This window comes from Eriocheir sinensis, chromosome 20 (assembly GCF_024679095.1).
Source record: "Eriocheir sinensis breed Jianghai 21 chromosome 20, ASM2467909v1, whole genome shotgun sequence".
Classification (NCBI taxonomy): domain Eukaryota; kingdom Metazoa; phylum Arthropoda; class Malacostraca; order Decapoda; family Varunidae; genus Eriocheir; species Eriocheir sinensis.
In genome coordinates this window covers 5725744-5741388 of record NC_066528.1, presented here as the reverse complement: position 1 = coordinate 5741388, position 15645 = coordinate 5725744, and the positions used below count along the sequence as shown (strand labels likewise).

The following is a 15645-nucleotide window of genomic DNA, read 5'->3' as shown; positions in this document are numbered from 1 at the left end:
GAATCAGCTGATGCCGCACAGCTTGAAAATGGCTACGAGAGACAAGACCACCCCGCTTACTTATGCACAAAAACTGTTTCTAGTGAAGCAATCCGGTCGTGCACAGGAAACCATCCGACTACAATGCTGTATTTGGACGAAAAACAGCATGGGAAAGCTTAATTAACCTAACCAAATTATGAGTCAGTTACTCGTGAAATGTCAACATGTATGCGTTCTCCCGCCCGGCGCCCCGAGGCACCCATAAGAAACCCACTAATTTTTAAAAAATCGCTAGCGGCGTTTCTAGCAATTTGTGACGCATATATATATATATATATATATATATATATATATATATATATATATATATATATATATATATATATTTATATATATATATATGTGGTTCAAAATGCATTGAATAATGACATTTAACCGATAAGAAGTGTGAGAAGTACCCCTGCTGACCAACAATTTTGCCTGAGTGCAGGGTCGGACTGGCCTATGTACCCGTGTGCCAATGGCACAAGGGCCCTCCAAGATACATGGGCCCCTGGACTTAAAAACCCATGCTAAGTCATATAATAACGACAGTAGCTTATATGGGACCCGGCCCCCTCCACCCACTACATGGCACGGCCCTCGTTAGCACCCTAGTCCGACTCTGCCTGAGAGTGGCGTTAAACTTAATTTTACTAGATCGACATTACTGATTTCCAGCTGTATAAATCTTTGAGTAGAAAGAAAAGAAAATAATGTATGAAATAGTCTGTATATCAAGCACTGAATGCATCATTTCAGTTATTATATTTTACAAGTAGGCACGTGTATAAGTACTCGATTATCATGTATTACCTATTTCAGGCCTTGGAACTCATTCATTCATTCAAAGGTAGTGATCTCATTCATCTTAATCATAATAAACTACATTACTATACTGTATAGTTATAATCGACTTCTTTCTTACTTCAATACACGCGCGACCACGCATGTCGTTTTAAAATCTTGTACAGAGTTACTGATTAAAATAGAGAAGTGAGATAATAACAAGTAGAATAATAAAATATTTATTGATTATTCATAAACGTTTTTAATATAATGAATACATTTCTTACATTTCGTTTCTCTTTCGGGTGGGTATGGTCGCCCCATGTGGTGTGGTAGGTCAACACACGAATGTTCCAGTAATGTGGGATCCTAGCCATACACAGAACGGCGTCAGATGCGTTTATGAAACCCATTTGTGGGGGTCTAGCTAACTAACAATGTGGTATCCTAGGTTTACACTGTTTAAGAAAACGGGCGTAACTCCTTCCTGCACACACACAAAACATTCCTCACGGGACACCCTGTATATAAATATAAATAGAACCACAACTCCACAACCATCCTGCAGTTAAATCTGCCCCTATTTTTATACTTAATTTCATCCCGGGATTTCCTGGGATGTGCAAAAATATCCCGGGATTATTAAACCTTGAAAATCGTCCGGGATCCCGGGATCCCAGGAAAACCCTAGTGCCGAGACGATGAACATGTTATAAGAACAAGTTTACCGGGCTCCATTACGACCATTTCCAAGGCCACGGAGATGATTAACCGGGTTTTCAGGGTGATTTTTTTCCGTTCAAGATGCAGACGTCGAGTTAAACCAAGGTATCGGGCTCCCATTACGACCATTCCCAAGGCCACGGAGAAGATTAACGGGGTTTTCAGGGTGATTTCTCCCGTTCAAGATGCAGAAGTCGAGTTAAACTAAGGTATCGCGCTCCCATTTCAACTATTTCCCAAGGCCACAGCTAAAAATTAACCGAGTTTTCATGAATGATTTTTTCCGTTCATGGTGCAGAAGTCGTGTAAAATTAAGGTATCGGGCTCCCATTACGACCATTCCCAAGGCCACGGAAAAGATTAACCGGGTTTTCAGGGTGATTTTTCCCGTTCAAGATGCAGAAGTCGTGTAAAACTATCACCAGCATCACAAAACAGTCCATGAACATCCCAACAACTTCTAGGAGAGGCTTTTCAAACAGGCGAACTGAGGTGCTGATACGCTTAACAAAACGGGCGTAAGAGCTTGTTGCCCACCTATCGTCCTCGCCTCATAACAAACCAACAGCCACTCGACAGCAACTTGTTATTAAGATTAAGAACGTGTTGCTCATCTCTTCTCTGCCTCACAAAACACTACTGCTCACCTCTCGTCCTTGCCTCATAACACAAAGCCGCCACCCGCCACAAACTCGCATGCTCCTCACCTCTCGTCACCGTAGCGGCCTCCTCGTGCGCATAATATATCCCTTCGAACGTTCCTTCCTTATAACGCACCAACAGTCACTCTCCACCAGCTCACGTCACCACGAATGTTATATTGCTCACCTCTCGTCCTTGCCTCATAACACACAAAACAGCCGCCTGCCATCAACTCGTCACCAAGAACGTCCTGTTGCTCACCTTTCGTCCCTGAATCGGCCTCCTCGTGCGCAGAAAACCCTTCGTACGACCAACACCCACACCCACGGCACACCCTTGGCCATTTACGTAAACACAGCAGCAGATGAAGCTCACCGGAGGCTCGGTTCTGACGTCACGGCGTACTACCGTGTGATTGGCTGGAAGGCGGAAGGTGAAGCATTGATGGGGGCCCCTCATTGGCTCTCGGGATGGCGGGGCAGACGAGGAACGACAAGCGTGTGGAAATCAATAAAAAGGTACCGTGAAAACGTTTACTTTAAGGAGTCACTAAGTATTTCTACAGCATGATTTATTTTTTATGCGTTTGTGACAGGAAATTCAACCTTTGATTAATACCCTAGTACGTGGTGAGCCCGCGGACATAGGTTCGAGTCGCACCTAAATGCGCTGATTTTTCAAGCCATCGCCGAGTGACGGTAGATTACCCACATGCTGCCCAGGCCTTCAGTCAACCCTAACTTCAGCGACTTCGTTCAGGAGGAGCACCGGGGGGCAGCAAGGGCCAAGCAAAAGTCATATGTTACGGCAGCCACTATAAATAAAATTCGCCTGGACCGCTAAGTTTGCTTGATATAAAGTTGCTGTCTGACTTACGGTAAGTTACTGAAAGTTTTGAATGTTTACTATTGACTCATCAATCTAGCTATTGGTTAATGATAAATTTGGTGCCATTAATAAACTGCATTTTGTTTTCATAAAATATTTGTGTGTTACTGGACCGTGCTTCCCCGGCCCCCGCTGTCCAGGCCGTGTGTTCCCTCGGCTTCAGGAATATTCTACTCGCTCGGTTGTAACTGTTCGGGGTACGGGGGAGCCTCTATTCCTCAATATATTATAAAATTGCTGCAGACAAACACAAGAAATAGACACAGTAATAATAACACTCTTGTTCTTAATTACCCACCAAACGAGGGAGTGAGGGAGGGAGTGAGGGAGGTAGTACCTGCATGCATGCATCGCCAGCCAGCATGGATATGATTTTACATTATCAAATATATTTTGCTGACACGCTTTGAAATAAACTCTCTCTCTCTCTCTCTCTCTCTCTCTCTCTCTCTCTCTCTCTCTCTCTCCTATATGAGTGTGGGTGGGCGGTGGTCAGCAGGCACTAGCGGAGCGGCACTTGCTCCACGAGGAAGGAGCACGCCGCCGCCGCGTAGCCGAGGCACAGGATGTAGAAGGTTGCCTGCAGGTGGACGAGCCTCAGGACGGTCTGCTCACTGTCACCCTCCTGCAAGAAACATATGATGACGATGATGATGATGATAGGGGAGGCGGTGGCTGATTGGTTAGCGTGTCAGTCCCGCGTTCTGGATGATGTGGGTTTGAATCTGCCGCCACCACTTGTGGTTTTTCAGCCACCGCCGAGTGACCTAAAACTACTCACATGCTGACCTAAAGAATGAGCTCTGGGGGGCAGCATGAGCCAAGAATAGTTGGCGCCATTATAAACACTTGCCTGCGCCATGAAGAGAGAGAGAGAGAGAGAGAGAGAGAGAGAGAGAGAGAGAGAGAGAGAGAGAGAGAGAGAGAGAGAGAGAGAGAGACTCCCCGCCACTACACTTCCCCAACAAGGGCCATCAGAGTACCGGGGTGGAGGTCGCCATGGCCGTGCTGGCGTCCGCGTGGCTTTCTCGGCGTATCTCCCGCAGGTGTTGCGTGATGACGTCGTTCATCCAGAAGGCGACCAGCCCGGCGTCCAGCAAGCGTTGAACGGCGGCGTCGAGGCGGACCTTGTAGGGGGCGCCGCGTCTGGGGACACGGCTCGTCTGTACTGCTAGGTAAGGACAAAGTTAGGGGCTACGGTAGAGCTGCGCATGGCCTCGGTGCTAATCTCCGTTGCATTGGCCCTTGAGCCTGTGGTGGATAAGGTTGGTGTTGTCAGACGCTTCCACCGTCACATCAACCACTTCCAAAGGCCGAAAAGGAGATTAATCAGGTTCTAATGAGTGTTTTTTTTAGGTTCATGGTAGAGAAGAAGGGTCAAACTACCACCAGCGTCATAACACTACCCCTGGAAATGCCCCCAAATCCCACGAAAGCCTCGTCAGTTATGTGCTTGGGCGCCGAAATGCTAAAGAATAAGACCCAAAGAACCCGTCACCCCGGGACACGGGGCCAGTGTGGCATCCGGGTTGCCACAGTTTACCTTCTCCGGGTTTCCCCAGGTACCCATTTATCGACCAGCCCGAAAGGGTGAGCTGTGGGCCACGCCAGCTCTCCGGGTCTCAGTTTGGGGTTGTGTCTCGGGTGTGTCTGTGTGAGGCTTCAGCCGTACCCGAAGATGCGTCACCTTAGCTTCTTGCTCATTCGAGGAGGGTACTGGCTGGCGATCGCGAGTCCAGTGCATGATCAAACAGTGGTGAATGAGGAACACACACACACACACACACACACACACACACACACACACACACCTGAAGGACCAAGCGTTGCCAACAAAGAGTGGATACTTCGTCGTCCCGATGTGGAAAGGCTTGACGCTTGCAGCTTGCCTGGCATAGAAGGTCTCCACCAAGATCCTCATAATGTAATAGTTACGGAAAAACGAAAAGCCGTCACCAAGAACCTTTTGGAGGGCTTCGTCGTTCGGCACACTCTGGCAAGTAGAAATATGACATAACTGTTAGGCTCAGATTGTTTGGGAGTAAAAACGGAATATACGGACGCTACATCTTGTTTCACATACGTGCGTACATATCATGCGTATTACGAGAAACCCGTAACACACATGCATTTCTCACTGCACGCTTTTCACTAACCTAAGCGCGAACGAAACCCGTCGTGACTTGTCTTGGATTTCCTGGGAATAACAATATTTGGAGAACGCAACTTCTAAACTTTTCATATTATTGTCTTACATAATCGTTATCTCCAATTTGGCATGACTTACCTGCATGTGTGTCTTAATAGTGTGGTAGACTGGGTTTGAGCCGCTACTCAGAAAAATGTTGAATGCTCCAGAGAAAATTTGCGTGCCCCACTGCCGTCCCTCTTCCCCGTGTAGTCTGCCCAGCGTCTCCATGTCATTTATAGCGGCAGATTCGCCTTGCACCACGAGGTGGGAGGTCAGCGAGGAGGTGTACGAGGTCCTCAGCACCAGACACACGAGGAGCCACACTCCGAGCATCAGCTGTCGAGAGGAATCACGTTCGTTAAAAGAAGGCACAGAACAGTATGCCTCAACAGTCTTGGAATCTGCACACAAAACTGCTCAACTCAAACAGCTTTAGTAAGAGGCCATTGGTGAGCTAGAAACGATACTGATTAAAAGAAAGGTTTAAAAGGTTGAGATGAGATGGAGCTGCCGACATCCAAATCGGACCACAACGCTTAAAAAGGGCAAAACAAATGAAAAAATAAACAATATTTTGATCAATGAAAACAGCCCTGCATTTCCTCAACACCTCGGCCTTCTGGAAAAGTACATAAGCAGTTTTTCTAATGTGATTCTTAAAGGACAACCTACAATGTTACCTCAAGTGATTTTAATAAGTTACTATAGTGGATTGCTTGGTCCATTAAGATATAAGGATGTGGTGGGTCGGTGGTCCTTGAGTGGCTAGAAATAGTAGTACTAGTCTTGGCAGGATCGCATTTCATGGCTGCCGCCAAGAAAAATTCAAATCAAGTTTCGCATTGCAATGAGTGACCAAGAGACCTTCTATGAGGATCAGGAATAGAGAAAAATAAAGAAGTAGTCAACCATCGGCATATGCCACTGAGAAGAAATCCCATGCCAGAAATCACTAGTATAGAAAAAAATACAATAAAAACTAGTGGACCGAAAACACTGCCCTGAGGAACGCCGGACTTGATTTAGCCCCGTTCACACTGTGCCGACTCTGGGCCCCGGCAACCCAGTGACTCGGGTATACGAGGTCTTGGGTGCGAGAGGTTGATGTGAAAGGGTCGCACATGGTCGGAAAGAGGTCTAGAAACGATCGCTGGATGCTGAGTCGGAGCAGTGTGAAGGAGGCATAGAAGTCGCTGGGTTGTCGTGGCCCAGAGTCGGCACACTGTGAACGAGGCTTAAAGCTTCTAAAATACCTATCAATGGCAACGCGCTGGTGCCTATCAGATACAAAAAGTCAGATAGAATATTGTAAAATAAGTCGTTTACACTTTCTGACAAAAGTTTAAATGGTGCTTTATGTTAAATTAAATCGAATGCAGAGGAGAAATTAAGAGAAACAAGCCTAGTATCTGACCCGCCATCCATAGAAGCTTGAATCCGATGCACCAAGGTCAAGAGTGCATCAAAGGTACCTATTTTTTTTCTCTAAAATCAAATTGGGTATCTGGCAACAAGTTATCATATTTCAATCAATGAGTTTTCTGCGTCTTAACTCCGCCGCAGTGTTGTCTCTCTATCTTCTATCTTATTTTCATGCTGACTTCTGACGTTGTTCACTGCATGCCTCCACTCCTCCCGCGGCCTTCCTGCACATGACTTCCTACTCTTGCTCAGCCCTCTACTACACAAATCCCTTATGTAAGATAACCAGCATCTTCATTCTTTCATCCCTTTCGTAGGCAAACTCAGGAACAGCTAGATCAGCTTTCTCTGCATTTCCTCCTGCGCTTTTTCAGGAGAGTGTCAATATACCTTTCCAAATAATTTTGGCCTCTGTATTGGAACTCTTTTACTACATGCACACTATTTGCAGGAATAGCGCCAAGGGGCAGTTTGGGGACCTTTTTTTTGCCCTTGAGCTGCCTACTTTACTGTCAAAAAATACACCTGTCCTGTGACGCTGTCGGGCGGGTCAAAGGGCGTGTCCTCCAGCAGCAGGCCCCAGCCGTAGAAAAGTGCCCGCGTGAGCTTCATCGGGTGCTTCTCCGCGCCAGTTTGTATGATCCTGAGCAAGGCCCAGAGTGTTAGGCTCCACACCATGACGCCGGCCACCATGGAGACCCAGACAGTGCCTGAGGAAGAAATGACGCATGGCAGCAGCGCTTGATTGAGCACACACACACACACACACACACACACACACTTTAGGAAAACAAAGTGAACTTTAATATTCCACTGAGACACTATTTTCAGGAGTAAAATACTATACATAATTATTCAAGTCGTACTGCTTCATATACGAATAATTGTGTGTCTAATTCAATATTTGCCGAGCAGTGTGAAATAACCCTTCAGTTTTGGCAGGAACCGGAGCTGCTTTCGACGAGTCCTAATAATGAAAGGTTTCGCGTGGCCACTTGAAACACTTTTTATATGCTCAAGGGAAGAAGAGTACGGCCGCCGTAGCTTTAAATTGCACCGACGGTCTTGGTTAGGCTGTGCACGTGTTGTGTGTAACAGTAACATAATTATCATAAGAAGAGTTCAAGATAATCGGACAAAAAAAATAAATTGCAAAAAATGACGCAGGTTCTTTGTTATTTGTTCACTGATTTCCTCGAACATCGATACTTTCCATTCATCCTGACAAGCTGATGTGATTTCTTTTTCAATATGTTTTCATTTAATTGATTTTTTTTAATCGAAGTTATAAATGTTTTTACATAGCATGTAAAAAAAACATGACGTTTAAAAAAAAAATCTAATCACATATATTTTTTTATTTAAAAGTTGAACTTAAAACTCCAAGTTTTAATGATTTCATGCAAACCTGACAACACCGTTAGTCAGACCGGTGTATTTATCTGACAATATATGAGAGAGAGAGAGAGAGAGAGAGAGAGAGAGAGAGAGAGAGAGAGAGAGAGAGAGAGAGAGAGAGAGAGAGAGAGAGTTACAGAACCATCTCTTACCTTCTAAGGGCCTGAACAAAGCTAAGTACTCGGGTAGTGGCCTTGGCTTCAGGGACAAGATGGCCATTTCTTCCCCGATGTACACCCTCCCGTACTCCACTATCGCTGCTCTCTGGGGCGTCAGGGTGAGGTCCATGGAGAAGTCGGCCTTTTCATACTGAAGAGTCCCTACGATGCCTGTCCAGTTGCCGCCGCTGGCCTCAAGACCCCACAGGCAGTCCTCCGGCTCCCGGATCGTGTAGCTGGGGAAATAAATGATTTAATGTGTTAGGGATAGGATGGTGACGGGGTTGTGGGTATTTGGGCTGGTCATGGAGTGGGGAGGGTTATGGAGATGGTCATGGGGGTTAATGGGACTGATCACGGAGGGGGGGGTATGGGAATGGTCATGGGGGGTAATGGGACTGGTCATGGAGGGGAAGGGTCAAAGGGAATGGTCATGGGGGGTAATGGGAATGGTTATGGCGGGGCTGTGGGTAATGGCAATGGTCATGGTGTAATGCCAAAATTTAATTGAGTACGGGAAAAATAGAAATTAGGGAGATAAAGTAGTTTTAAGTATTATAAGTAAATATAAGTGTCGCCAGGAGCCGTTATCGCGTGGAATATTCCAGACTTTCACCGAGAGGCCCACCCCACTCCCTCCTCGTTACCCCTACTCTCCGCCAGACATACTCCCTGACCCGCCGCACGGCCAGACACGCCCGCTTCCCCGCCAAATTTTTGGCTTGGCGTCAGCCACCTCACCCTTGCCCTCCCCCCCCCTCTCTCTCTCCAGTCACGTAGTCCACGCCGCTTCTAGCAGCTTCCTTACTCCGCCCCTTCTGCGGCACACGCATTGGCCGAGATGCCGTGCAACACCTTGCCAATTTACCTTCCTATAAGTAATTCAACATATTGGTAGATTTTTTGGCCGCGTTAAGTGTAGTTTCGACACCTGCCAATATTAAAGTCACAACGAAGGGAAGGATATACGGCCTCATTTCCCTCCTTCACCCATAAACATACACAAAACACTATACTCCCCAAATCACGCCTACTCACTTTCGTTTTCTGGGCTCTAGCCTGCTTCCCCCATCCCTATATAAGACCGGTAACACGAATCATAAGTAGTCTCCCAATTGAGTAACAAAGTTGAATAATTTATTTTACCCATGTGTATCGCTCGTGACTCATCATCCCTCCTCCGATCAACAGGCCGTGGGCTCCTCGTCAGTGGCCACAACACACACACACACACACACACACACACACACACACACACACACACTCACATATTCACCATTATGATTTAACATTCCCCTCAAGGCTGAGCAACGTTCTACCTTCCGACAGCGAGGAGAACCTCTGTGTGCGCTCCTAGTAGCCTATAGATCACGGGAGTCAAGCCCTTTTCCTCTTCGCTATAGGCCGGGTCGTAACGTTAGTTCCCCATAAAATAGTCAATGTTCTTTTGTAAATGTGAGAAGTTAGGAGGAAATTGTAAAGTATTCAAGTTATCGGAATTTGAGTGGCGTTGTTGGCGTGAGTCTCCTCGCGGTCTCGTTTCCCCCGTATGGTTATTCATTCACAGGTTCTGGTATTTCTCATGAGTAAATCACTTCTTTGTCTATTTCTCTGAGTCGGCAGGACGCAACAGATATCTACGTAGTGTTGTAAAGTGTATTATCTTGAGAGTGCGAAACCGCACGGTGGTGCCTTCTACTATGTATGATTATTGTTCATGAATTTAGGTAAATTTTGTACTCGAGGTTTTTATTACGTGTCGTCCGCGACAGGTGGCCGCCAAGGTCCCTCGTGTACTCACCTCAATACTGACTCGTCAGTCTAGAATTCATTCTTTGATCGGAAAGCAAAGAAATAAATGTACATTATCATATCTATTGTTATTTCCTTGTCTCCTTTGGTGTTAACCTTGACGTGAGTGTGGTCCAGACAGCCGTGGTGGTTTCTGACTCTCCGCCTCCACACCTCCGCCCGTCCATGCTAACTCTTCTAGAGTCCCCGGAAAACCCTCCCATGAGTCCCCAATTTTGAATTACTTAAACTTTAAGGTTCCCTGCGAGCTAGAGGTGACCCTGTTCGCCCTTAGATCGCCGGATGGTGGCAGCATTACCCTCTGTTTCTGGCATCAGTTTTTTTTCATTTCCCTTTATTTCTCCGTCCCCTTTGATTTTTTTTTGCATCACCTGATGCCCCAAACTTCAGGGCACTACAATTGTTCTCTCTGTACCTTTATCTCCAGTTCCCTCTCTGACCGTTCTATCTCTGCTGTATTAGACGGTCACTGTTCTTCCCCTAAACCTATCAACAGTGGTGTTCCTCAGGGCTCTGTCCTATCTCCCACTCTCTTTCTGTTGTTCATCAATGATCTTTCCAAAGCGAACTGTCCTATCCATTCTTACGCCGATGACTCTACTCTGCATTTCTCAACTTTTTTTGATAGAAAAGTAACTCAACAGGAACTAGACGATTCCAGGCTTGAGGCTGCAGAACGCATAACCTCAGACCTTACTGTCATTTCCGATTGGGGCAAGAAGAACCTGGTGTCCTTCAACGCCTCAAAAACTCAATTTCTTCACCTATCAACTCATCACACTCATCTTCCAAACACCTATCCTCTATTCTTCGACGGCACTCAGCTGTCACCTTCTTCAACACTAAACATCCTCGGTCTATCCTTAACTCCAAATCTCAGCTGGAAACTCCATACCTCCTCTCTCAATAAACCAGCTTCCTCGAGGTTGGGCGTTCTGTATCGTGTCCGCCAGTTTTTCTACCCCGCACAGATGCTATACATATACAGGGGCCTTGTCCGCCCTCGTAAGGAGTATGCATCACATGTGTTGGGGATGGGGGGAGGGGGGGGTCTCCGCTCACACAGTTCCCTTGGACAAAGTAGAGTCAGAGGCTCTTCGTCTCATCAACTCCCCTCCGTATACTGACAGTCTTCTACCTTTAAATTCCGCCGCCATGTTGCCTCTCTTTTTATCTTTTATCGATATTTTCATGCTGACTGCTCTTCTGAACTTGCTAACTGCATGCCTCCCCCCTCTAGCGGCCCCGCTGCACTCGACTTTCTAATTTAGCTCATCCCTATACTGTCCAAACCCCTTATGCAAGAGTTAACCAGCATCTTCCACCCTTTCATCCCTTACACTGGTAAACTCTGTAACAGCCTTCCTTCGTCTGCATTTCCTCCTGCCTATGACTTGACTTCCTTCAAGAAGAGTATATCAGGACACCTCTCCTCCCGAAATTGACCTCTCTTTTGGCAACTCTTTACTTTTGTCTATTATGGGAGCGGTGAGACGCGGGCTTTTTTTCTACACTTTTTGTTGCCTTGAGCCGTCTCCTTTGCTGTAAAAAAAATAGGAATGGTATGGAGGGGGGGGGGGGGGTCAAAGGGAATGGTCATGGGGGTAATGGGACTGGTCAAGGCGGGGCTGATGGTAATGGTTCTGTCCCTCTGTTCACGTCTGGGGTGTGGGTTACGGGGCTATTAGGTAGAGACCATATGCCATAGCTGTGCGTGGCGGCGGTGCTCATCTCCGTCCCGTCGGCCCTTTGAGCCTGTGGTGGGGGACAACCCATGCATTAACCCGACAAAAGGCCTCTGTAACATCCGGGTTGCCACAGTTCACCTTCCTCAGGTTTCCCCAGGTACCCATTTATCGACGAGCCCGAAAAGAAGGATGAGCAGGTGGGTGTGCTGCACGCCAACTGCTCTGTGGCTATTTTTCAGTATTATTTGTGAAGCGCCAAGCCTTGCTCTTCAGGAAGCGGCACATTGCTCTTCATGGCATTACTATGATTACCAAAAGCACTCCATCACATTCCTGTTCACTTTTTCATTTCATTTTCGTGGTCTAGCTTTGCACTGATTGTTTCCCTTGAATTATTCAAGGGAAACAATCAGGTCTCGTCTATTAGAGAAACTTAGGATTATTCTATTCGTCTAAATAGACCAATTCTCGCATATATTTCCTAAGTTTTTCTAATAGACGAATAGAATAATCCTAAGTTTCTCTAATAGACGAGACCTACTCAAATACTACCAGAGCTTTATGAAATCATCCTCATCAAACACAGGAGACAGATCAAGTAGTAGTGGTAGTAGTAGCAGTTGTAGGAGTAGTAGTAGTAATAGTAGTAGTAGTAGTTGTGGACGGCGAACGTTTTTTCTAACAGACGAGACCTACTCCAGTACTCCCAGAACTTTTTTTTACAACAAAGGAGACAGCTCAAGGGCACACAAAAAAAGAAAACAATAATAAAAAAAGCCCGCTACTCGCTGCTCCTAAAAAGAATCCAAAGAGGTGGCCGAAAGAGGGGTCACTGGAATCCCACTTATTAAAGACCTTCACACGTTTATAAGCTCAAAGGAAGATTGTATCGTGTCACTTACGTAAAGTTTAGATGTGGAGCAACGGCCATTATCATACGGAGGTTGAGGGAGTCAGTGAGGCGGACAACAGCGCCGGGACCGTCGGTGATGCGCTCGTGGTTGACGTACGGGAAGTATTCCATTGTTACGATCCTGAAGTGATGGCCGTTGAAGTCCTCGAAACCATCTGTAAAAAAAATATATGTATGCCATGATTACCACGGCAAAGTTTATCGTGTCTGTGCATAGATCCCTTTTCCCCGAGGGCTACTACTGCTACTATTACTACTACTACTACTACTTCTACTACACTGTATTACTACTACTGCTGCTGCTGCTGCTACTTGGTCTGTCTTCTGTGTAGTAAAAAAAAAAAAAAGATGGAAAAAAATGAAAACGTGCAGGCGTCGTTAGCAGAGAGAGAGAGGGAGAGAGAGAGAGAGATAGGGGGGGGGGGGGTTCACCAATACCTTTGCGGAGTTCAGCGTTCCGCGGCACCCCTTCCGCCGGGTGCCAGCGGTAGAGTCGCCGCACGCCGACACGCCCTTCACGGCAGTACTGGCACCGAAGATACGCCTGCAACCAGCTACTCCTGCCTGGGGGAACGCCGTACATGTGTGTGTGTGTGTGTGTGTTTACAGTAAGGAAGGCAGTTCAAGGGATAAAAAAAGTCCGCTGGTACTGCTCTGCAAACAGTTATAGCAGTAGCCCAAACAGGGTCATGCAGCACCAGATGGAGAGGTGCCTTGGTGTTCACGTCTTGAGAGAGTTCAAAATTCAAAGTTCAGGAAAATGAATGTGGTGCTTTAAACACATTGTAATTATGGCAACATGGTGGAGCGATTACCACGCCTGGATATGAGTCCGCGGGCTTGGGTTTGAAGCCCAGCCCGGGCAGTCGGTGCGCAGCCCACTCATCCTCCCTTTCGGGCTGGGTGATAGATGGGTAGTACCTGGGAAACTTCGGGCTGGTAAATACTGTAACCCAGATGTCACACTGGCCCTGTGTCCAGGGATTATTTCCCGCCACTCGCTCAAGGGAAAGTGTGACTGAGATGAGCACCGAGGCCATTAGCGCATGAAACAACTTTACTTAACCAGCTTCACCATCAAATGACTGATGACCCTGCTCTGATATGCTAAGAGTCAACGAATATGCGGAGAATATCTATTCTCCTCTTCACAATAGGCATATTTAATTAATTTGATTTTAAATTCATCCGAGTTTACGTCACCAGTGTAGGGAGCGATGTACAGAGCCTGGCGAGTATTACGGAAGACCTTGTCCGTGAGCAGCGCCTCCACGTCCCGGCCGCTGCCCATCACAACCACTCGCGTCTCGGGTTGCAGCCACAGCCGCCACCACAGCAGAAGCCTAAAGAGAAAAGAAACAATTGCAAGACAAGTGTAATGGTGCACTGTGCTACTCAAATTACATACACACCGGTTGTCCATAGTGGAGTTTCGCACAGAAGCAGGATTACCAGTTCACTGAGAGGAAAGCTTGAAGTGAAAAGAAACATACAAGGTGAGGCAACGGATCACCCTGCCTGTCATATGACATATACATCGCCGCCCGTGCCGCTCACCTCAAGGATCCGGACTGACAAGAGCCATGTGACCCTCTGAACAAGTGTTTTATTCTTACATGTGTCGAGCTGGCCTATCATCCCCTGACTGACTCCCACCGCCTCTCCCCGTTGTCCGTACCTTTGTGTTGCCACGCATCCCAACGCTCACAGCTGTATTCACCGCCAAAGACACGGACACAGAAAGCGGTCACGACGATCATGCGATGGATATAATGTGTACACTACACTCACTCTGAGGTCATGGTGGTTGTGTTGCCAGTACTGTCGATAAGCAACACACGACATGAAGGTTTGTCTTTGCTCCACACCTCTTCAAGTTGAAACTTTTTTTCCTTTTCAAGAGACTCGTGGACAGCCTTTGGATGTAGGCCTCGCAGATTGTCTTGAAGCTTCTCCAAGTTCACAAACAGTGCTTGAGTTTTCTTGTGCATTCTGAAATAATAAAAAAAATTATATAATTTATATAGTACACACACACACACACACACACACACACACACACACACACACACACACACTGTATAGTGTAGTAGTTAGCACGCTAGGCTCATAACCGAGAGGTTCAGGGTTCGAATCCCGGGCGGAGTGGAGACTGATGGGCACTCTCCTTTGATCCGCGTCCCCTGTCCAGCCAACAGTGAATGTGTAACGCGTGTCAGTCGGGGGTTGTGTCCCGTCTCGGGTTTCCAAAGATCACTTGATCTCGAGGGAGTGGGCAGGTAGACACCTGCCGAGACGGCATATATGGAGACGAGGAGCAGCTGCAAACCTATCAATGACCCTGCCGTGTCCTCACTCTCCGTTTCTCTACTGTCTCATTAATACCAGGGAGTAGTTCAGCATACTACCTAAAGACGAATTCCCACACATTCTATATTAAACTACATACACGCGACACACACCATTTGCTCAGAATTTATCAAATTTATCACGAGTTTTACACAACCCGCCTTGGAGTCCCCATTTGGAGAGGGGATCGGAACTGTCCTGAGGTCGAATCCCGCTTCTTTTGTCAACGACCCAAAGAGGTGTTATGATAACTCTTTCAAGTTTCTCTTCATCAGCTCTGTAACAGTCTAAGCTTCCGCTCTAATTTCCATTCTGTGGAACACCTTTTATCCTCCTCTGAAACTCACCCTCTCACAGGTTTATGATACAGTAATCTCTACTGCTCCCTCCTACTCTATCGTAAATTTCAATCCAAAGCTGGAAGCTGTGTCAATGCACGCAATGATATCACTTGCTCTCGTGCTCGCGACCTTGACTCTTCAGAATTTTCCATTTGGGTAAAATTTCATTGGCATTTTATCACTAAGTACATCTGTGCTACTTATCTCTCGCCTAACTCTTTCAGCTATGTAAAAAATTTGATTATTTTTTAGTATATTTGAATTCCTAAGTGGATCACATCTTGACGCCCACCCTTCGCTGAGACTTCCA

At 46.6% G+C, this 15645-nt stretch overlaps 1 protein-coding gene across 1 annotated transcript; it reads right to left on the bottom strand.

The window, feature by feature from the left end:
• Nucleotides 1–3565: 3565 nt before the first annotated feature.
• Nucleotides 3566–12783, bottom strand: LOC127001047 (glutamate receptor ionotropic, kainate glr-3-like). The gene is made up of 6 exons (XM_050865215.1): nucleotides 12635–12783; nucleotides 8227–8468; nucleotides 7202–7386; nucleotides 5442–5590; nucleotides 4047–4209; nucleotides 3566–3688 (listed from the first exon to the last, which is right to left on the bottom strand). The coding sequence occupies exons 1-6, from the start codon at nucleotides 12754–12756 to the stop codon at nucleotides 3566–3568; spliced, it is 984 nt and encodes a 327-aa protein (XP_050721172.1). The 5' UTR covers nucleotides 12757–12783.
• Nucleotides 12784–15645: the final 2862 nt, after the last annotated feature.

What these genes read in the sequence shown, in the direction of transcription:
- LOC127001047 (XM_050865215.1), bottom strand. Translation starts at nt 12,756, where the DNA reads ATGGAATACTTCCCGTACGTCAACCACGAGCGCATCACCGACGGTCCC. An exon ending in TTTGTTCAGGCCCTTAGAAG is followed by an intron (nt 7,387 to 8,226) that starts GTAAGAGATGGT and finishes TTTCTTCCTCAG; the next exon opens with GCACTGTCTGGGTCTCCATG. An exon ending in CACGGGGAAGAGGGACGGCA is followed by an intron (nt 4,210 to 5,441) that starts GTGGGGCACGCA and finishes CCGTGTCCCCAG; the next exon opens with ACGCGGCGCCCCCTACAAGG.